This window comes from Bos indicus, chromosome 10, assembly GCF_029378745.1.
Source record: "Bos indicus isolate NIAB-ARS_2022 breed Sahiwal x Tharparkar chromosome 10, NIAB-ARS_B.indTharparkar_mat_pri_1.0, whole genome shotgun sequence".
Lineage (NCBI taxonomy): Eukaryota > Metazoa > Chordata > Mammalia > Artiodactyla > Bovidae > Bos > Bos indicus.
This window is the reverse complement of record NC_091769.1, coordinates 14,354,645-14,377,158: the sequence shown is the minus strand read 5'-3', so window position 1 is coordinate 14,377,158 and position 22,514 is coordinate 14,354,645. Positions and strand designations below refer to the sequence as shown.

Genomic DNA, 22,514 nt, shown 5'->3' with positions numbered 1-22,514 from the left:
GCAAAACTGCCATCAGGTCTTTAAAATTTCAGCCCACTTCCCATGGCCAATAAGTCTATGGATACGGACCGTTTCAGCTAATTGCTTTTTTAAGCAGTTACCAAATTTATTTTTTCTGGGTCTTTCTAGATCTTAATTGTTCTTACAGCTTTATCAGCATGCTATTTTAACTTTTAATAAGTCTTAATTTCATTTATTTTGCTGCATTTGCATTAAATGGAGTTGTTATCACATTAAAAAAATTAGTGTGGTATTGGATTCTTTAGGTAATGGGAAGGTTCAACATTCCACCCACACCTCTAGTACAGGAAAATGGCACAAGGGCTTTTAACACATTTCCATTTGAAATCCTGGCAGCTGAATGGTTTAAATTTCAGATTGCAATTAGAATTCTTATCAATTTTAGATTTGCCAATGATGTTATCTTTATTCTCCATCATATATTCTAAAATTCTCTACTTTTTCCAATGTTATAGACTTTTTTTTCCTTCCTTCTTTGTGTGGGTATCTATATTTTCAAAGAGTTGATATATAACTACAGAATCTATAAATTACAATCACTTTTTATCTCTAGTTCAACCTAGTTATAGGAAAAAATTGGTATAATGTTATGTGTTTGTGGTTCCCATTGGCTAAACAGAGTACGCAATATATCACAATGTATGAAAAGCTTTGCCTCTTGAGGGCAATGATTCATCTTAAAGAACCAGACACTGTAGGAAGAAAAAGGTGTTTGCAAAGTTTTATTTTAAAGGATCAAAAATAAATATTGCACATACACGAGAAAAAAAATCTATTGATATTTACGTCCTTCAACGCACACTTTCAGTACATGGCACCTTCATCTTCTTTATTTAGAAAATAAACTGTTATTGGTCCATAACTGGTGTGCACAGTCTCTGTGACTCTAGCAAATAACCAGGAGCCAAGTCCATATAATAAAGTTGGAATACCTAAAAAACAAATAAATATGTTATTTGTGAAATAAACATTGATTAATCATGTACTCATATTTGTCATAGTATAAATCACATAGCACTCTTTAGCAACATCAATAAATTATAAAGTTATAAAAATATGAGTAAACATTGACTCTACCTAAGAGGTCAATTTCATCTATGATTGTGAAACACAGTAACAATTGTATGAGCCTAGAGATTTTTACAACTATAGATAAAGACTGGTGTAAACCTCAAGCACTTTACAAACATTAATTCATTACCTCTGAGTAATTATGAAGTAATTTTATAGTCTTTTCACAAATAAGCAGAGAATATTAATTTATTTCATTGTAGAGGCTCTTCATTATTGGCCTTGAACTTAAATTACTAGGTCATCTTTATTGTGCTATAAGTTGGACAGTAATACTGATGGCTAAAATAATTTTTGTACAATTTAAAAGAAAGTAGGTCAAAAAGCTGTCTTCAAAATCAAAGGCAAAACCTAATTCTAAGGAAGATTTTGGTATAATAACAAGCATGAGAAAGAAAGAATCCCATTCATAGTTTTACAACTGATTTGAAAATCTTGTTTCAACCTACTTGAAATAGGTTAATAGTAGACTCCAAGAATATATTTCTTCTTTGAAATATTTCCATTTGTGATAAGCTGCCATTTGTGATACATGAAACTAAACATATACTAGTCAGACATTGCATTAAGCCCTCATAGGCACATGAGACTAAGCTGGACCAAAAAAAAAAATCTTTTACAATTCCTATTTTTTGTAAGGCACTTATGTAAAATCAATGACTATTAATAACATTAAAAACATATGTATAGAACCAAAGGCACATGAAATCGATAAAAATATTGTATGCTTTGCACAAATATTAGTTTTACTGTTCCTGTGTATGAGTGGAACATACATAGGACAGAAATGGACAGAAAATGTCAATTTAAAAGAAGAGCTGTAATTTGGAAAATCACTTTCTTTCTAGTTCCTAGGGAAATCAACACATGCTCAGAACTAATCATATTGCTAAATTGTTTTCTTATTTTTTCTGCAAGAGTATCTTTGCTGTGTTATGCTCTTTTTTGATTGTATAAGTTCACTGGACTACTTTGTGCTTATTCCCTGAAGCTGCATTCCAGCCACTTTGATGCCAAAGATTAATTAGGGGAAGCATCACTAGTTGGCAATGAGAAAAGGCAAAAACCCCATTCAGACTGGCACCTCTCTATTTTTAGGAGTATACTGGGTCACTGTTTTTTACAATCACAGGGCTTCCTGGAACTCCTGTGAAACCTTTCACAGTATATTGCCTTCTTTGCCTTGTGAACACCTCCCTGCAAATCTCTGAAAGCCTCAAGGGAATGTCACAAAAAAGCCACAAAAACTAGCATCATAGAGCTATTTATTAATCATTCAACCAAAAAAAAGGGGGGGCAAGTGGGGGTGTAGAATGGGGGAGTGGACAAGAGAACAAAAGTAAGGCAGGCAGAAGTGAGTGAAGCATAAGACAGGTAGAAGTGAGTGAAGAAGGAGCAGATGAAATAAAAAATAAACTTTAATATATGTTATCACAACTTCAAAAGGTGAAAATCAATAGAGTGAGAGAAAAACAGGTTCTAGAAATAATTACTAATTTTAAATGGCAACCCACTCCAATACTCCTGCCTGGAGAATCCCATGGAGGGAGGAGCCTGGTAGGCTACAGTCCATGGGGTCGCAACGGGTCAGACACGACTGAGCAACTTCACTCACTTCCAAATATATTGATAGTAAAATAAATAAAATATGACTTTTAAACCAATGATAAGGACATTCAGTTAAGAAATAGCTGGTGACACTGAAAATTTTGTTTGTTTTTACAGTATTTATCAGTTTCCTGTAAAATATTGATTTTTTAAAAAAATCACACAAATGGTCAGTATTTTTTCAGCTAAAATGGAGGACTGACCAAGGATTACTAATAACTAACAACTAGGAACTGTTAATGCTGTTTGACAGAGGGTTGAGATGTGATATGAGAGTCAGAAATTCTCTATTTTTTTTTATCCTGCAGTCTACTTATTTAATGCAGTCAGGCTAATACACTAAATGTGAAGATTAGCCACATACATAATTAACACAGTTAAAAAACCCCATAATTTTCTTTATAGCACATATGCTATAAAATTTGTAAGGTTTGATGAAAAATCAAATTTTTTCTAGACTGTCTGAAACATATCATAACATCAAAATGAATGTGAAACCCAGTTCTTTGCATAATAATTCATTTTGAGTCAGCTGAACAGTAGGTAAACCACTGTCAAATTAAGCACTTAAAAAAAATTAGAACTTTGTAGCAAGTCTCCAATTACCCATTCATTCCAATGGTAAGTTGATTTTTTTAAATCTCAATCTACTTCCCAGCAGGATACCCAGACTGATAAACCATCAGTAAAATGTCACTTCCATTGAAAGGAAGGCAGGCAAGAAAGGGAACAAATGGGTAAAAGAGAAATCTTTATTATTTACAAAATGGAAAAATGAATTACTTTGATAATTACTAATTTGAAAGGGAAGAGGAGGAATAAAATCCTAAGTATTTTTAAATAGAATACATACTTGATGATGCAGAGGCGCAATAGCACAACACAGAATAAGAAAGAATCCTATTATCTAATTCCCTCCCCTAAGACAATAATACAAAATAAACATTACCAAATTGGTGAATAAAAAGTCCAGAAAAAAAAAATCTCCTTTTATTAGTATAAGCCAATTTGTATGGAAGCAAATACCTGAGCAGAAAGTTTCCCTTTCAGTTTAATTTAAAATTCTTATTCTCTTTTAAACAGAATTTTTAAATTTTTGAAGAGGTCAAAAAGACCATTAAATCACGATTCAGCTTTCTCTTCCATACACATTAAAAAAAAACTACAGCTGTTGTTTCTTTCTTCAAAAGATTTTACTACTTTCACTACTTTTCTATGTGAGCATGTTCTGGGCATCCTATTTCCTCTGGATTTCTTTCTACCTAAAAAGATTAGGCCCTTAATCAGTAAGGTGCTCTTAAATGGTGAAAACTTCTTTAGAAAAAGGCATTGGGTACATAGTTTACCCACAACTCTCCAGTTACGCTTTTCCTAACCCATTAAAGTGTATTAACTGTACATTTGGGAAGAATGACTTTTTTCTGTTTCTGAAGATGCTATTCAATAAAACTAACGTATTCTTCCTGAATCTAGTCATCACTCTAGTCTCTCCAAATAATTTTGGATTGAATTTTCTAAATCACTACACTCTTCAACTTCTTTACATCAACCTCAGAATTAGTGGGCGTGCTCTATATAGTTCATCAGCCAAATAATAAGGCATACTTTTAAAAGATTACACAACGCTAAATAATCTTCTCCTTAATGGGATGGACTCAGGACAGTACTAGTGGAGCAATGGCTCCAGACCCCCTGATTTACACATGTGAGTAATTATAAGCAAAAACACACCTAATGTATTTAAATTTAAGAAACTGTCAAGACTATATAGTAAAAGTGTGGCCGCGTATTCAGCTTTAATTCTGGTTCAAAAAACTGGTTGGATAATGTAAGTTAGCTTGCACATCTACATTCTGAATTACGGATTAATTGGATTATCAGTTATTAATAGGTTCAAACATCCTGAGGCCTTTCATTTACCTATAAAACAGGAAAGATGCACCCATGTGAATGTTCACGCCTCTTCTGACATTAACCGAAACATAATAAACATTCAGCAAGAGTAAATACTCTGACTTAGAATACTCCCATGAAAACATACCAGTAAAGAGGCAATCTTTTAAATATCTTTTAGGCCTAATATCTTAAGAAGCCAATACCACCGGTGAAAACCTTCGGTGGTTTTAGAAAAACGAACTTGCTGGGACTTCATGTAAAGAGAACAAAGAAACTTAAAAAAGTAGTTTCCGATTTTATACTCTGAACGCACCAACAAAGTGATGTTCATGAGAATGAATCCTGCCATATAATCAGGCATTTTATAAAAACTTCAGAGCCATTTTCAGCGCTCTACACCTTCCTTCTTACTGCCCAGTGGAAGGCTCTTTCTAGTTAACGAGTGGCTGGAAGTAAGAATAAAATGCCCTCTCGCCGGGAGCGGATACAGGGGGGTCCCACTGTACAGGCCTGTCAATAAGCCCCACTTTCCCGGGGTACCATTCGCGAGCAACAACTTAGCTCTGACAAGCACCTGCTGGGCGGGGAATACGAAGCCCAGGACCAGGGTCAGTCCTGCAAGGCTGCAGAGTGGGTGGGACGCGGAGGCAGTCTGGGAAACGCCCCAACACTGGGCGAAGCGTGGCGAGCGCGTGCGCCCGGGCGAGCCTGCGCGGGGCCGGGGCAGGGTAACGCCGCGCCGGCGCGGTCCGATCTCGGGACGGGGTCGCGGCCTCGGAGGCAGAACGTCAGCGTGCTTTGCAAACAGTGGGGCCGTCGGCGGCGGGACGTGTTTTACCGGCCCGGGGCCACTCACCGAGGTTGACGACCTTGAGCGCCGTGAAGAATCGGTCCTGCCCGGCCAAGTCCTGCCAGGGAGCCTTGGAGCAGTGGTACTTGATGAAGGGGAAGCAGCCGGTGCGCAGGACGTGGTAGTTGGCGCCTTGCACCGGCCAGTTGAAGTGCGAGAGGCCGAACTGGTCGTTCCGGACGGCGCTGTAGGGCACGCAGAAGGAGGTCCAGTGAGGCAGGCGCCGCTGCAGCAGGTGCCGCGTCAGCACCTCCGAGGCTCGGGGCTTCGGGCGGGAGGCGGCGCCCGCGGCCCAGGGCCGGCACAGCAGCAGACGAAGCACAGCCTCGTGGGCCCTCCGTAGGGCCTCCATGACCGGCCTCGCCCGCGTCCCCCACCCCTCGGCCGCCTTACGGACGCGCGCCCCTGGGGGCGGGGCCGAAGGGGCGCGCGCGCGCCCGCTCCCCGGGGCTGGTAGCGGGACGCCCAACGGGCGCCGCGCAAGTGCGCGAGAGCCCCCGGGGCGCGGCGGCGCGTGCGCACAAAGGTCTCGCGGCTTCCTGGGGAGAGAGTGGAGCAGCGAGGAGGGCCGGGCGGAGTGAGCTAGCTGAGGTAGTTAAATCGTCACCAAAGACCTCATAAAGTCGTTAATAACCCTAGGGAGGGAGTGAGGGAGTATTCGTGAGTTTTACTAGGTCAGGTATGAGGGAAATTAAGCTTTAAAATTAAATAACTGTACCCAATAGAGTGGCAGAACTCAAGCCCGCGTCTCTTTTCCAAGTCGTGGACTGAAGAAATCCTTCATTGGTGCTGTTGAGGAAACATTTGAAGAAGTTGTCCTCAGGGAAGTGAGTTAGTCCCGAGATTTGCATTGGCTAGTAAAGCCGGAGAGCACTTTTCCATGTAGGTTCCCTCTTTCGTGTTTTTTATAATACGCCCCAGATATTTCAACAGAAAAAAAAAATTGTTTTTTAGAAAGCCTTAAATCTCTCCATGCAGTGTGCACCACCATCTCCCTCAGAGGCTGGAAAACGGCCAGACCGGGAGTCTTTTAGTTTTCAGTCAGTTCAGTTCAGTCGCTCAGTCGTGTCCGACTCTTTGCGACCCCATGAATCGCAGCACGCCAGGCCTCCCTGTCCATCACCAACTCCCGGAGTTCACTCAAACTCACGTCCATCGAGTCGGTGATGCCATGCAGCCATCTCATCCTCTCTCGTCCCCTTCTCCTGCCCCCAATCCCTCCCAGCGTCAGAGTCTTTTCCAATGAGTCTTCTCCTCGCATGAGGTGGCCAAAGTATTGGAGTTTCAGCTTTAGCATCAGTCCTTCCAATGAACACCCAGGACTGATCTCCTTTAGAATGGACTGGTTGGATCTCCTTGCAGTCCAAGGGACTCTCAAGAGTCTTCTCCAGCACCACAGTTCAACATCAGTTCTTCGGCGTTCAGCTTTCTTCACAGTCCAACTCTCACATCCATACATCACCACTGGAAAAACCATAGCCTTGACTAGATGGTGACTGCAGCCATGAAATTAAAAGACGCTTACTCCTTGGAAGGAAAGTTATGACCAACCTAGATAGCATGTTAAAAAGCAGAGACATTACTTTGCCAACAAAGGAACGTCTAGTCAAGGCTATGGTTTTTCCAGTGGTCATGTATGGATGTGAGAATTGGACTGTGAACAAAGCTGAGCGCCAAAGAATTGATGCTTTTGAACTGTGGTGTTGAAGAAGACTCTTGAGAGTCCCTTGGACTGCAAGGAGATCAGTCCTGGGATTTCTTTGGAAGGAATGATGCTGAAGCTGAAACTCCAGTACTTTGGCCACCTCATGCGAAGAGTTGACTCATTGGAAAAGACTCTGATGCTGGGAGGGATTGGGGGCAGGAGGAGAAGGGGATGACAGAGGATGAGATGGCTGGATGGCATCACTGACTCAATGGACGTGAGTCTCAGTGAACTCCGGGAACTGGTGGTGGACAGGGAGGCCTGGCATGCTGCGATTCATGGGGTCGCAAACAATCAGACACGACTGAGCGACTGAACTGAACTGACTAGACAGACCTTTGTTGGCAAAGTAATGTCTCTGCTTTTTAATATGCTATCTAGGTTGGTCATAACTTTCCTTCCAAGGAGTAAGCGTCTTTTTAATTTCATTGCTGCAAAACTCTTTAGGAAAACTTTTTCTCAAGTTTTGCAGCAGTTCTTCTTGGGGTAAGAACTTGTATACATCTGTTTTCTAGAGAGGCATTTCCTCTTACATGTCTTAAATTCATGTTTGGGAAAAAACCATACAAAATGTGTCTGGAAAGTGCTGGATGTAAATGAGATAATTATGTGTAAGCACCATATAACCACTGCTGTTAATATTGTTGCTGAAAACTCAAGGGGAGTGGAGGATAGTGTGGCGACTCTTATATTCTCCAGTTTTTGATTCCTTCAACAAACAGTGATTGAACACTCACAACCATGTACCAAATCTTGTAGGATAAGTAATTTCAGGGTCCTTGTAGTCAAGCAAATAATTTAAACCTTACCTTTATAGGATTCCCTTTTAGATAAAAGTTTTTAAAATATTTTATGGGGAGGCATGATATAGTTAGATTTGCACAGAAATGGTTGGAAGGAGGCTAAGACAAGAATCTGGGAAGTTATTCAATACTATGATTTCAAATTAAATCTTTTAAACTTTTTTTATAATGGGTTTATACTTAACATTTTAAAATTCAGTACCATGATTTTTAACACTTTTTACATAATGGGTTTATATTTAATATAGTACTTCTCACCATGGAGATGTTGCTCAGTTCATATAGAGATATTTTTGTCTTTGTTAAACATTAAATCTCTTCTCCATTTCAATGTTAAATACATTGAATATGTTCTCTGAACTTTTCCCCCCACAAAAGACAAGTTTTAATTTTTAATCAACTATATTTAATATCTAGGTACAATATTAACTTGGGAGGTAACAAAAATCCAATAAAAATAATGGAGAAAAGACACCTTAGTGATACAAGAGGTACTGATTATAACTGAGCCGTAACAGTTTCCTAGGATTTTGAGCAAGAGTTTCCTTCTTCCTATTGAGAATTCTGAAACTATGAAATATTACATATGCAAATTTCAGCCATCTCACTTCTTTGACCTTCTTTCTAACTAGCAAATGCGAACTATAGATGATGTTTTTCAGTGCATTATTTGTTGTGAAGAAAACATTTTGTTTTCCATTTAACACAATATTATCAATTTGTTCAGTATACCAATTGTTCAAATATATCAATTTTTCCATTATATTGGTTTGTGCAGTCAATAACCAAGAATGTGAAACTACCCAGTTTACTCTTTCTTGGGAACTTTCAGACACCAAAGCTCAGTTCTGAACCTCAATAGCACAAAGGTTTTCAGGGCAAGGCTTGATTCACATCAGATCAGATCAGATCAGTCGCTCAGTCGTGTCTGACTCTTTGCGACCCCATGAATCGCAGCACGCCAGGCCTCCCTGTCCATCACCAACTCCCGGAGTTCACTCAAACTCACGTCCATCAAGTCAGTGATGCCATCCAGCCATCTCATCCTCTGTCGTCCCCTTCTCCTCCTGCCCCCAATCCCTCCCAGCATCAGAGTCTTTTCCAATGAGTCAACTCTTCACATGAGGTGGCCAAAGTACTGGAGTTTCAGCTTTAGCATCATTCCTTCCAAAGAAATCCCAGGACTGATCTCCTTCAGAATGGACTGGTTGGATCTCCTTGCAGTCCAAGGGACTCTCAAGAGTCTTCTCCAACACCACAGTTCAAAAGCATCAATTCTTCAGCGCTCAGCTTTCTTCACAGTCCAACTCTCACATCCGTACATGACCACAGGAAAAACCATAGCCTTGACTAGACGAACCTTTGTTGGCAAAGTAATGTCTCTGCCTTTCAATATGCTGTCTAGGTTGGTCATAACTTTCCTTCCAAGGAGTAAGAGTCTTTTAATTTCATGGCTGCAGTCACCATCTGTAGTGATTTTGGAGCCCAGAAAAATAAAGTCTGACACTGTTTCCACTGTTTTCCCATCTATTTCCCATGAAGTGGTGGGACCGGATGGCTTGATTCAGGAGACCCTTTAAAGTCATATCTGTCCATTTCTTCTTCATGCATATACACACCCCCTAAACAAGCACAGATCCCTATAATGCTGAGAACCACACCTGACAAGAGAGCTGTTGTATCTCTAGTTTCTACTGCTTCGACAACAGGCAGCACCAAAGGCAATGAAAAGAATGATTAGAAACAGTTTTGTTGACACTGGTATCAGATGTTGAGATCTTGAGGTGACTGGTTCTTGAAGGCCGAAGCTTACAAAGAAAGTGGTATTTGTTTAATTCTAACTTCCTTCCAGGAGCTCCGTATGCTGAGGCTAAGCGGCTACACATGGCAGTGCCTTCAAGGCGGTAACCATTACAGAAATTCAAATTAAATTTTAAAAAGATGGAGTTCCTTTTGAAACAAAATCTGTCATAGAACCCTAGCCTATAAAGTAGATGAAAACTTGTTTTATTACTAAACATTTATAAAGTGCAAAATTTTAATATTAAAGGTAAAATTTTAAAATGAGACTAGTTTGTTGTTGTCTTGGGTTTTTACTTTGTTTTGTTTTGCTTTTAGCAGGAAAGGAATTTGTTGGAAGGCAGTTGGATAGACAAAATAATAAATAGGAAGTCTGAAGACCCAAGCTTAGAAATTGGAAGGAATCAAGGGAGACTGGCCGGCAGAGACATAGGTAAGACCAACAGGAATTAGTATGGTTGGGATGCCATGGCTCGCCCACTGCCAATGGACTCTTGACCCTGCTGTTTTATGCTCAAAATTTTTTGAAGTTGTGGGCTATGGACAATAGTTGCAGTTATAGTAGCCTGAGGATAGTTTCTTTTTCTCTTCTTTTTTTAAAATAACAGTTTATTTCTTACTCCTTTGTTTTGGTTGTTTACTATCAAGAAAATCCTGATCTCTTGGGAGAAGTAGATATAAGTAAGAGTGGTTTTTAAGTGATTCACCTTGAAATCTTGGGCATGTGCTTCAACTAAAGATGACAACTGGAGATGAATTTTGAGATCTATGCTGAAATGGCTTAACCTCAAATTAAAGCATGGGGAGTTTGTAATATGTTAAAAAAAATTCTGACATCTCCCTTTTGACAATATAAAAATCTATTAAAAAATAAAATTTGAATCAAACATTTGGGGAACCTCTGAATTCAGTCTGAGAAATCCTACATTCTGTAGTATATAAGGCAAAAACCACCGATAAAGAGAACCAGAAATTTATATAGGTAGCTCTGCATTGTCTCATGAAGTGAAGTGAAGTGAAGTCGCTCAGTCGTGTCCGACTCTTTGTGACCCCCTGGACTATAACCTATCAGGCTCCTCCGTCCATGGGATTTTCCAGGCAAGAGTGCTGGAGTGGATTGCCATTTCCTTCTCCAGGGGATCTTCTCCACCCAGGAATCAAACCCAGGTCTCCTGCGTTGCAGGCAGACGCTTTACCATCTGAGCCACTGGAGGCTTGTAAAACAGCTAGGGAGCTGAAGGATTTCTGTTGGAAGACGCTGTCCTGGAAAAACCTCATCAGTGGTAAAGGTTTCTCTGATCCAAGGCTCTTTGATTATCTCTCTTTTCTATTGTAAGAGAGGAAGTTCGTCCAAAGATTTCTGATAGATGGTGTACCACACCTAGGTTTTCAAGAGTGTTTTAATGAAATATTACCCCAGCCTAAAGATACAGAGCCGAAGAACATGACATCTAGATATCTTTTCTAACTTTATATAGTACTCCTTCCATACTTGAAATAAAATAATCTCTCAAAAAACTACAATTCAGACCAGATGCTTGATTTTCTTTTCCGTTCTAATTCTTCATAGCAATGAATTTTCAGTTCTAATTCTTCAAGTGCCCCCAAAGGGACTTAGAAGTTGTTATTCAAAAGCCTAAGTCAGTGTTCATTGCTTAGTGTCCAGTAATTAAGTGCATTAAATGCACAAATATTTAGTTTTCCACAAAGTATGGAGAGATGACCTATGCCTTAGACAGAATCCCTTAAAAATATCTATAAATAGTCCTTCCTTGTACAGCTTTTAACATGTGCATGGGTGTATCATGCCACTCCTGGAAAGAAGGGATTTTGTTTTGGTTTTGTTTTAAAGGCACTTACGACATTGCAAATGTTCAGAACATGTTAAAAATAAGTTCTACAAAGTTGATAGTTTGGAATATATTAAAATTAAGAATTTCTGTTCATTAAAAGGCATTATTGAGAGAGTAAATAAAAAGGTAATCAAAAGAGTGAGAGAAGTATTTACAGTATATATATCTGACAAAGCATTTGGTATCCAGAACAAATCATTTAAAAAAGACAATCTAAAAAAAAAAAAAAAAAAGACAATCTAATAGAAACCTGGCCAAAATATTTCGTGGACTCTTCCCAAAGAAGAACATCTAGATGTTCAATAATGTAAAAAACTGCTTAGTTTCTCTAATCATATGAGAAATGGAACTATTAATAAAATATATATTACCTTATATATTACATACCCATTGGAGTGGGCTAAGGTAGAAAAGATAGAAAGTACTAAGGATATGCAGCAGTTAGAACGTTTATACATGGTTGGCAACCACTTTGGAAATTTTTTTGGCAGTTTATTGATTAACGCTAAATAAATGCATACCTATGACCCAGCCATACCACTCCTAGGTAGTGTGCTCAGGCTGCCATAACAAAATACCACAGACTAGATTTAGCCAACAACAAATTTATTTCTCACAGTTCTGGGGACTGGGAAGTCCAGGATCAGGTGCCAGCCGGTTGGGTCCCCTGTGAGAGTTCTCCTCTTGGCTTATGTTTCCCTCTTGCTGTAAATCCTCACATGGTAGGCAGAGCTAACTCTGTGTCTGACTCTTTTCCAGTTAGGGTACCAGGCCTATTTTAGGGTCACACCTTTATGACTTCACATAACCTTTATCCTCTCTTCACACATGAGGACTTATCTCCAAATACCATAACATTGAGTATTAGGGCTTCAACATTTTCAAAACTGTTTATGGGGTCACAAACAGTCCATGGCAATTCCCAACAGAAATTGTGTGCATATGTTCTTCATAAGACATATACTAGAATATTCATAGCAGCACTATTTATATTTGTAGTACTCAACCAGGAAAGTACTCAAATTTGTATCAGTAGTAGAGTGGATTACAAATTATGGCACATTCACACCACAGACTACTACACAGCAACAAGAATGACCTACAGTCACACGCAGCACACATGAATCTCATAAACATAGGGAATAGTGAAAGAAGTCAGGTGTCAAAGTATTTACTATTTCATTTCATTTCTATGAAGTATAAAAACTGGCCTAAACTCATCTGTTCTGTTAGAAGACAGAATAGTGATCACTACTGGTTGGCAGAGACAGTTACTACGAGGAGTATGAGGTGACTTCTGGAGGACTGGAATTATTCTGTCTTTTGAAAAACAGTCTTTGATTTTTATAGTTCTTTTTTTAAGACAAATTTTTAAGAGTGGTTTTAGACTCACTACAAAATTAAGAGGAAGGTACAGATCTTTCTCATAAATTCCCTGTGCCTCACATGCATAGCCTTCCGCATTATTAGCATCCCCCACCAGAGTAAATGGGCTGCCCTGTTAGCTCAGTTGGTAAAGAATCTGCAATGTAGGATACCTGGGTTTGATCCCTGGGTTGGGAAGATCCCCTAGAGAAGGAAATGGCAACCCACTCCAGTATTCTTGCCTGGAGAATCCCATGAACGGAGCCTGGCAGGCTACAGTTCATGGGATTGCACGAGTTGGACATGACTTATTGACTAAACTACCACCACCAGCAGCAGAGCAATACATTTGTTATAGTTGATGAACCTATGAGTTATTCTCTTCCTTGATCTGATTCTTGTTAAATGGGTATATTCAGTTTGTGAACTACTAAACACATATGATGTGTGCCCTTTTCTGCATGTATCTTATACTTCAATAAATAGCTTGAAAACAATGAGTTCTGTAATATATAATATACCTATTAACACATCCTATTAGTATTTATTAACAAATATGAACAGAAACCGTATATAGTGAACATGAGCCAAGTGTGACCTCATACATTTGTAGAATCTTTATCCTTGTATTGTTTTTGCCACCATACTGTGAGATTCTGATCACTATATTTCTGTGTGTGTGCACGCTTATAATGTGATTGAAAAGAAAGTAGGGTAGGCATGTAGATTTTAATTCACTGCTGTTCTCAGAAGGAGAATTAAAAGCAAGATATTAAGTGCATATGTTAACGAGTTGGTAAAAGATAAAGGAATTATTTAAAAGGGATAGAAATATTTCGTATTAGAATTTCATTTACAGTTTCCAGTTTGAAGCTTTAGGACTTTTGGTTTAAGAAAAGGAGGACCATGGAATTGTTGCTGCCCCAGGTCATATTCCAGCATGTTGTGGAATTTAAAAACATACTCCAAAGAGCCACCGTCCTGAGTCTCCTAGGAACCAAATTTGCCTAACATTTCAGTGCCCTCTAAGCCAAGCTCAGCACCAGAGGAAGTGCATGAGTTATCTCTACAACAGGAAGGATGCTCATTCATTTTTCCCATTTCTATCAGTGGCAAGTGGTGCTTGCTGCTCCATTCCTATATGGTTGTGTCTTCCCTGGGAAGGACAATATACATTGGTGTTATGCAAAATCATTCTCTTGGAGGTACTGAGTTATGGCAGGAGTCATTAGGAAAGGAAAGAACTGCTATATTTTTTCTAGATCTTTTTGAGTCCTTCTGTGGAATTGATTGATGTTCTGAAAGCCTCCAAGGAGTTGGCTGGCAGCTGGGGCTGCTATTACAAAGAGTGACAAGAAGAATTACTCTGGTCAGACATTTTATTGTGAACAAAGTGGGTACAGGGATCTCTTCCAAAAGTATCTATGTCTAAGCTACTTTCAAGTTCTCCCTGCCTTCCCCACCCCACTGGAATGTAAACGTTATAAGGCCAGAGGGTTTTGTGTGTTTTGTTAACGGTTGTGACCCCAGAACCTAGTAACTTGGCATATGGTAGGCACTCTTATTTGTTGAACAAGTCGGGGGCGGGGGTTGAAAGTGGGTAAAGTGAATACAATTAGTATGTTTGAAGGATGTTGGAGAAAGGAAATCATAGTATTCAGAGTCAGTGGTTTTAATTTTAATTTTGATATTCGGAGAAATTAAGCTGCAGACTAGGAAAGAAACTTATCTAAGATCATACACGAGAAACATGAATCAAAATTCTGGTCACTCAGCTTTCAGTAAGCTGCTCATTAGGAAACATTTCTATGCTATTCTCCTGTCCTGTGGATGCCAGAATCCAGTAGCAAGGAGACATATTTGTGACTTTTTGAAACCAAGTATGATTTATGCTGGTAGATAACACAGTCCACTTTATGGGCATGTTTTCAATGTTACAGTCTTTATAATATGTAGTCAGTGTTTGGGGAAGCATTTGAAAACATGACCCAGTAAATTCACTTTGTCATAAAACCCATATTAGTCTCAGCTTTGTAAAGTGAGCCTTGTCCTACTAACAGATTTATTCACGAATAGCATAGAGCGTTTTTGTAGTAGAAATCAGATTTTCATATCAAATTCCTAAGATATTTTGGCTTTATTGCTGATCTTCAACCGACAGTGACTCTTAGCACTTTAGCTGTGAGTCTTTATGCCCCCTCTCCAGACTCACTGTCAAGTAGTTAATGATCTATAAACAAATACTGAGATGCCCTGAGGGGGCTCTCCATTTAAAGGGGCCTTGAATCATTTTATTATAGAAATACAGTAGTCTACCACTGATTTATGATTTGTCAGTTTAGGTTTTGGAAGTGGCATTCCACTGGTATTTTCACATGGGACAGGTTTTTGATTTACTGTTGTTGTTTAGTCATTAAGTCGTGTCTGACTCTTTTGTGACCCCATGGAATGTAGCCCTTCAGGCTCCTCTCTCTATGTGATTTTCCAGGCAGGAATACTGGGGTGGGTCGCCATTTCCCTCTCCGGGGAATCTGCCCAACCCAGGGTTTGATCCCAGGGCTCCTGCATTGGCCAGAGGATTCTTTACCGCTGAGCCACCTGGTAAGCCCTTTGATTTACTGTGTGCATGTGCTCAGTTGCTCTGTCATGTCCAACTCTGCAGCTCCATGGATTGTAGCCACCAGGCTCCCCTGTTCATGGAATTTTCCAGGCTAGAATACTGGAGTTCAACAGCATTAAATTTTATCAGTTTTTCCCTTCAGGAAAACTTAAAAAATGTGAATCTACGTTTTCAGTTTCCATTATATGAAATACCTTTTGATTTGTGTATGCATACTTGTGCATATTTCATTTTTTTAAGCTAAAAGTGGCTGCAGAGGGCCATAATGTCAGTGTAATAATACTTAGCCAGTTACTGAGTATTTATTTCATGCTAAGTATTTTCCAACTGGGCTTCTCAGCACAGTGGTAAGGAATCCACCTGTCAACGCAGGGGATACAAGACACTCAGGTTCGACTCCCTGGGTCAGGAAGATTCCTCTGGAGAAAAGAATGGCAACCCACTCCAGAAATTCTTGCCTGGAGAATTCCAAGGACAGAGGAGCCTGGCAGGCTACAGTTCATGGGGTTGCAAAGAGTCGGACGTTACTGAGCAACTGAGCATACATTCAAGTTTCTACTTATTGTTTCATTGAAACAACATTCCAAATCAGGGTTCCATTTTCCTCATCTTCACACTGAAGAAACCGAGTGTCCAAAGTTAGAGGTTACAATAAGCTGCTCCAGTCACAGGGCAGGCAGGTAGTAGAGCTGGGACCTGTACCTACATTGATAGAATTCAAAACCTCATGTTTGACTTCGATTAAAAAGAATCATCTGATGCTAGACTCAGATGTAAAAGTTACTAACACACTTTAGATGTTACAATTTGTAAGTAAACAGGAAATACATTATAGAACTAAAATATGGCCTGTCTATACCCAGGAATCAGTCTGACTCAAAAGGAAATTTGAGGGCACACATTATGATCCTCAAGAAAAAAAAAAAGAATTATTTTTCATAATGGAATCACTTGCAAAATTTGTTGTTAAACAGCTATTTCTATGCATATCACAGTACTTTTGAAATATCTTTAAAATTGAAAGGCATGCAATAAGGCATTTGCCTACCATAAGCAAAGATCCCAACTCTAAGCAAGTTATCAAGCTCTAACACTTGGATTTTATTAGGGGATCCTGGATAGAGAATATGTAGGAATTCTTTGGACTGCTTTTACAACTTTTTTGTACATCTAAAATTTTATTCACATTAAAAGTTTGGTTTTTACAAACTTAGTTTTTAATGGAGAGAACATCTAGCCATAGTTTGGACAGGCATGAATAATGCTGCTGCTGTGAGTCAGAGGCACATTTAGTCCAAGCTAGCACTTCAGTGAACCACAACTGTAGTTCAGCTCTTTCTTTTTATTCCTTCTTGCTGTTTCTAATAAAGCAAGATGTTAAAACTAACTACATGCTCTATTAATTATATGAAGGTGAACTTGAGTCATATTTGTTACTGAAGATGATTAATAATTACCAGTTCTGCACACATTTCTGGTGCATTTCAGTAAATAAACAGGGTACATTGTTGGGTAGTAATTGATTAATTAGCACATTCATCCTACACAGCTCAATGGTCTAAGGATGCTGAGTTTGAGATATTGCTCATAATTATTAAAAGAAACAGATCTGTTCCATTTCTCAGTTTATTCTTCTGTGTGCTGAGATTTTTTTTCTAAATCGAATGTTTAATGGTTCAAAACCTTATAGGTTTTATTCAGATAAATCAACTCATGAAAAATTGCTAGTCATAATCTCAGAATCTTGTTTTTGTGTGAACTAGGGTGAAAACTTTTACAAGGCTAATTTTAACATTAGATCTTGCTGTTAAACTGGATCAAATACTGTAAATATAGGGCACTTTCCCACTATGCAGGAAATGCTCATTGAGCACCTATGCGCAACAGGGGTGCTGGAATCTCATTTGCTTCCCAACCACATCAAATAAGCTCAGGATTGCAAGTGTCATCGGGTTGGCACTTCGCAGCACTGAGCAAATATACAGAGTAATCTTCAGAGAAGTGTAACAGAATGTGTTGGTTACCGTTGTAGCTATGGAGCAATTTGGGTTTTTTTTCCCTAATTTGTTGACCCAGCATGTAGTTGAGAGAGCTTTGGACAAGGAATCAGGAGACCTGGGTTCTACTTTACCTGTATTCTTTCTTAAAGAAGCTTTGTAACTCTGGGCACATCATTACTCCCTTCTCTAAGCATGGATCACTCATCTGTAAAATGAAGGCTTCAACCAGGGGTGATGACTTAAAGTGAGGAGCCCAGGCTGCAGAGATAGATAGAGCTAGGTTTGAATCTAGACTCCCTATTACTGTTCTTTTTTTATGATTTTAGGGAAATAATGTAACCTTTCTGAGTTTCTGCTCTGTTTGCTTGAGTTTATTGTAAGGACCAAATGGCATATAAAAATATATTGTGAACTGTAAAGTACTGTGTGAATATAAGGCATTGTTAATATTACGTATAACTATCTTAACTGGTTGAGAGTAACATGATGTGTACTGGAAGGATGTGCTGAAATGCCCATGTGCTTGATGGTCTAACAATAGAGAATTAGTAACATCCTTAAACCATTATTAGAATAGCACTGGGTAAGAATTTTTGGTGACTCAGATGGTAAACAATCTACTTGCAGTGTGGGAGACCTAGGTTCAATCCCTGGGTCAGGAAGATCGCCTGGAGAAGGAAATGGCAACCCACTCCAGTATTCTTGCTTGGAGACTTTCATGGGCAGGGGTGCCTGTTGGGCTACAGTCCGTGCACTCACAAAGAGTCAGACATGACTGAGCAACTAACACACACTAAGAATTTCTGATGTGTCATCGTAATTTATTGCTAAGTGAAAAACACAGTCTGCAATATAGTATGCCTGATATAACCTATTTTAAAAATTATATACAAAGATAAAAGACTGTATAATAGGAACTCGATGCTGTGCAGTGCTTAGTTGTGTCGCGACTCTTTGTGACCGCATGGACTGTAGCCCGCCAGGCCCCTCTGTCCATGGGGATTCTCCAGGCAAGAATACCGGAGTGGGTTGCCATGCCCTCCTCCAGGGGATCTTCCCAACTCAGGGATCGAACCCAGGTCTCCCACATTGCAGGCAGATTCTTTACCAACTGGAGCCACCAGGGAAGCCCAAGAATACTGGAGTGGTAGCCTATCCCTTCTCCAGGGGATCTTCCTGACCTATGAATCAAAACAAGGTTTCCTACATTGCAGGCAGCTTCTTTACCAGCCGAGCTACCAGGGAAGCCCTAGGAACTCAATATGTATGTGATAAAAGATTAAGTTATGTGTGTGTATATCAATGGGTTTCCCTGGTGGCTCATACAGTAAAAGAATCTGCCTGTAATGCAGGAGATCCGAGTTCAATCCCTGGGTTGGGAAAATCCCCTGAAGAAGGGATTGGCTACCCATTCCAGCATTCTTCCCTGGAAAATTCCATGGACAGAGGAGCCTGGTGGGCAGCAGTACCTGAGGTTGCAAAGAGTTGAATACAATCAAGCGACTAACGCTTTCACTTTTCATGTATATATCAATATATATAAATTGAGCAACTCTTTCTACTGATAGGTACTGTTCCAGGAGCTGGGCTGTATCTTTATACTTACAGTCTTTTGGGTGAGACAGATACTTTAAAAATAGGCAGGTTTTTTATTGAATACCATATATTGTTATCTGAAAAAAATAAAGGAGAGTAAGGTGATAGAGAGTCAGGGAGTGCCAATCAGGAAGGGTGGTCAGGGAGGTCTCCTCTGGTCTAGTGACAGATGAACAGAGACTGAATGCAGTGAGTGAGCCCCCAGAAATTTCTGGGAGAGGAGAGCGTCAGGCAGAAGAAATGGGAAAGATAGCAGCCCAGGCAGGAGTAACAGCACATGCACACCAAAGCTTTAACAGTTGCTAATCTCCAGGTGGTGAAATAATTGTTGATTTTTAAATTTCTTCCCTGTTCTTTTCTGTTTTTCAAAAGGTGTTCTGTGTTTGTTTTTTTTACTTGTTTTTTGAAGCTATATGATCCTATTTGATTGTTTTATCCTGAGTGTGCTGCCGCTGCTGCTGCTAAGTCACTTCAGTCGTGTCCGACTCTGCGAGACCCCATAGACGGCAGCCCACCAGGCTCCCCTGTCCCTGGGATTCTCCAGGCAAGAACACTGGAGTGGGTTGCCATTTCCTTCTCCAATGCATGAAAGTGAAAAGTGAAAGTGAAGTCACTCAGTCGTGTCCAACTCCTAGCGACCCCATGGACTGCAGCCCACCAGGCTCCTCCATCCATGGGACTTTTCAGGCAAGAGTACTGGAGTGGGTTGCCATTGCCTTCTCCATATCCTGAGTATAGGTTTCTGTAATTAGAAACATAGGTAAATTGAAAAATTAAAATACAGGTATATTGAAAGACAAAGAAATCTTATGAAAAATGCTCATAGGTAGTTTTAAAAGCTTACATCATCTATACGTTTTGGTTTTCATGGTTTTAGTGTCAAGAATCTATGAGTTGGTAGTAGAATGAAGGAATGAATGAATGAATGAGAATGAAGGAAGCAAAGGGATTTCCGTCCTGGCAATGATATTTAAGGAAATGTTTTAGCCATGACAGTTAGAGTGGGCTTTATAGAGGGATATAGAATCATCCTACATTCAGCTCCCTATTCAGGCCTTGCTACCAGGATGTCAGAAGACTTCTGAGAAAGGCAGTGCATGCCTGCTTATGGATGTGGCCCAGGAAATAGTGCATTTTAGGAAATCTTTTAAAATATGGTATCAAAGCATTCATGCAACCCTAGGGAGGACATCTGCTTTGTAGAAAAATGATACAAAATACATCTTCCACCTCTTTTCAAGTCAAGATACAAGTTAAAGAAAAGTTCAGAGATAGTACTCTAGTTATTTGTCTCGCTGTTGCAAAAGTGAAAGTGTTAGTCGCTCAGTCGTGTCTGACTCTTTGCAACTCCATGGACTGTAGCATGTTAGGCTCCTCTGTTCATAGGATTTCCCAGGCCAGAACACTGGAGGGGGCTGCCATTCCTTTCTCTAGGGGATCTTCCTGATTCAGGAATTGATCCCGGGTCTCCTGCATTGCAGGCAGATTCTTTACCATCTGAGCCACCAGTGATGCAAAGTAGATATGTAAAGAAGATATGCTCTGGTTTATACAGGGACATTTAAAGCTTTTATTCACATTTCTATCCCACCTATTTGCACTAAGATCTGATACAGGAGGTACTCATTACATCAGTTTAGATAAAAATGTTTTCAGAATAAAATGTTTTCATTACTTTAGGTAATTTGCAATATCTAAGAGCTTAGTGCAAGAAAGTGTTGTTGTTCAGTCAATCAGTTGTGTCCGACTCTTTGAGACCCTATGGACTGCAGCACGCCAGGTTTCCCTGTCCTTCACCAGCTCTGGGAGCTTGCTCAAACTCACGTCCATTGAATCAGAGATGCCATCCAACCATCTTGTCCTCTGTTGTCCCCTTCTCCTCCTTTCTTCAGTCTTTCCTAGCATCAGGGTCTTTTCCAGTGAGTTGGCTCTTCACATCAAATGGCAAAAGTATTAGAGCTTCAGCTTCAGCATCAGTCCTTCCAATGAATATTCAGGGTTGATATTCTTCAGGATTGACTGGTTTCATCTCCTTGCAGTCCCAGGGACTCTCAAGAGTTTTCTCCAACACCACAGTTTGAAAAGCATCAGTTCTTCGGCACTCACCTTTCTTTATGGTCCAACTCTCACTCATCTCTCTCTCATTCATACATGACTACTGGAAAAACCATAGCTTTAACTTTGTAGGCAAAGTAATGTCTCTTCTCCTTAATACACTGTCTAGCTTCATCATGGCTTTTCTTCCAAGAAGCAGGCATCTTTTAATTTTATACCTGCAGTCACCATCCACATCCCAAGAAAATAAAGTCTGTCACTGTTTCCATTGTTTCCCCATCTATTTCCCATGAAGTGATAGGACCAGATGCCATGATCTTCATTTTTTGAATGTTGAATTTTAAGCCAGCTTTTTCACTCTCCTCTTTCACCTTCATCAAGAGGCTCTTTAGTTCCTCTTCGCTTTCTGCTGTAAGGGTAGTATCATCTGCATATCTGAGGTTATTGATACTTCTCCCGGCAATTCCAGCTTGAACTTCATTCAGCCCAGCATTTTGCATGATGTACTCTGCATATAAGGTAATAAGCAGGGTGACAATATACAGCCTTGACGTACTCCTTTCCCAATTTGGAACCAGTCTGTTGTTCTATGTCCTGTTATAACTGTTGCTTTTTGACCTGAATACAGGTTTCTAGGAGGTAGGTCAGGTGGTCTGGTATTTCCATCTTTTGAAAAATTTTCCACTTTGTTGTGATCCACACAGTCAAAGGCTTTAGTACAAAGCAGATGTTTTTGGGAATTCTCTAGCTTTTTCTATGATCCAATGCATGTTGGCAATTTGATCTTTGGTTCCTCTGCCTTTTCTAAATCCAGCTTGTAATCTAGAAGTTCTTGGTTCATCTACTGTTGATATCTAGCTTGAAGGATTTTGAAAATTACCTTGCTAGCATGTGAAAAGAGTGCAATTGTTTGGTAGTTTGAACATTATTTGGCATTGCTTTTCTTTGAGATTGCAATGAAAACTCACCTTTTCCAGTCCTGTGGCCTCTGCTAAGTTTTGCAAATTTGCTGGCATATTGAGTGCAGCACTTTAATAGCAGCATCTTTTAGGATTTGAAATAGCTCAGCTGGAATTCCATCACCTCCACTAGTTCTGTTTGTAGTGATACTTCCTAAGGCCCACTTAACTTCACACTCCAAGATGTCTGGCTCTAGGTAAGTGATCACACCATCACAGTTATTTGGGTTAATGACAGTTAATCACAGTTATTTGGGTTAAGATCTCTTTTTTTATAGTTCTTCTGTGTATTCTTGCCACCTCTTCTTAATA

At 39.7% G+C, this 22,514-nt stretch overlaps 1 protein-coding gene and 1 pseudogene across 1 annotated transcript; both read right to left on the bottom strand.

Moving 5' to 3' along the window:
- Nucleotides 1–730: 730 nt before the first annotated feature.
- Nucleotides 731–5,917, bottom strand: C10H15orf61 (chromosome 10 C15orf61 homolog). Its single transcript, XM_019968177.2, has 2 exons — nucleotides 5,453–5,917; nucleotides 731–953 (listed from the first exon to the last, which is right to left on the bottom strand). The coding sequence occupies exons 1-2, from the start codon at nucleotides 5,796–5,798 to the stop codon at nucleotides 826–828; spliced, it is 474 nt and encodes a 157-aa protein (XP_019823736.1). The 5' UTR covers nucleotides 5,799–5,917; the 3' UTR covers nucleotides 731–825.
- Nucleotides 5,918–9,359: 3,442 nt separating this feature from the next.
- On the bottom strand, nucleotides 9,360–11,619 carry LOC139185174 (small integral membrane protein 30-like; annotated as a pseudogene).
- Nucleotides 11,620–22,514: the final 10,895 nt, after the last annotated feature.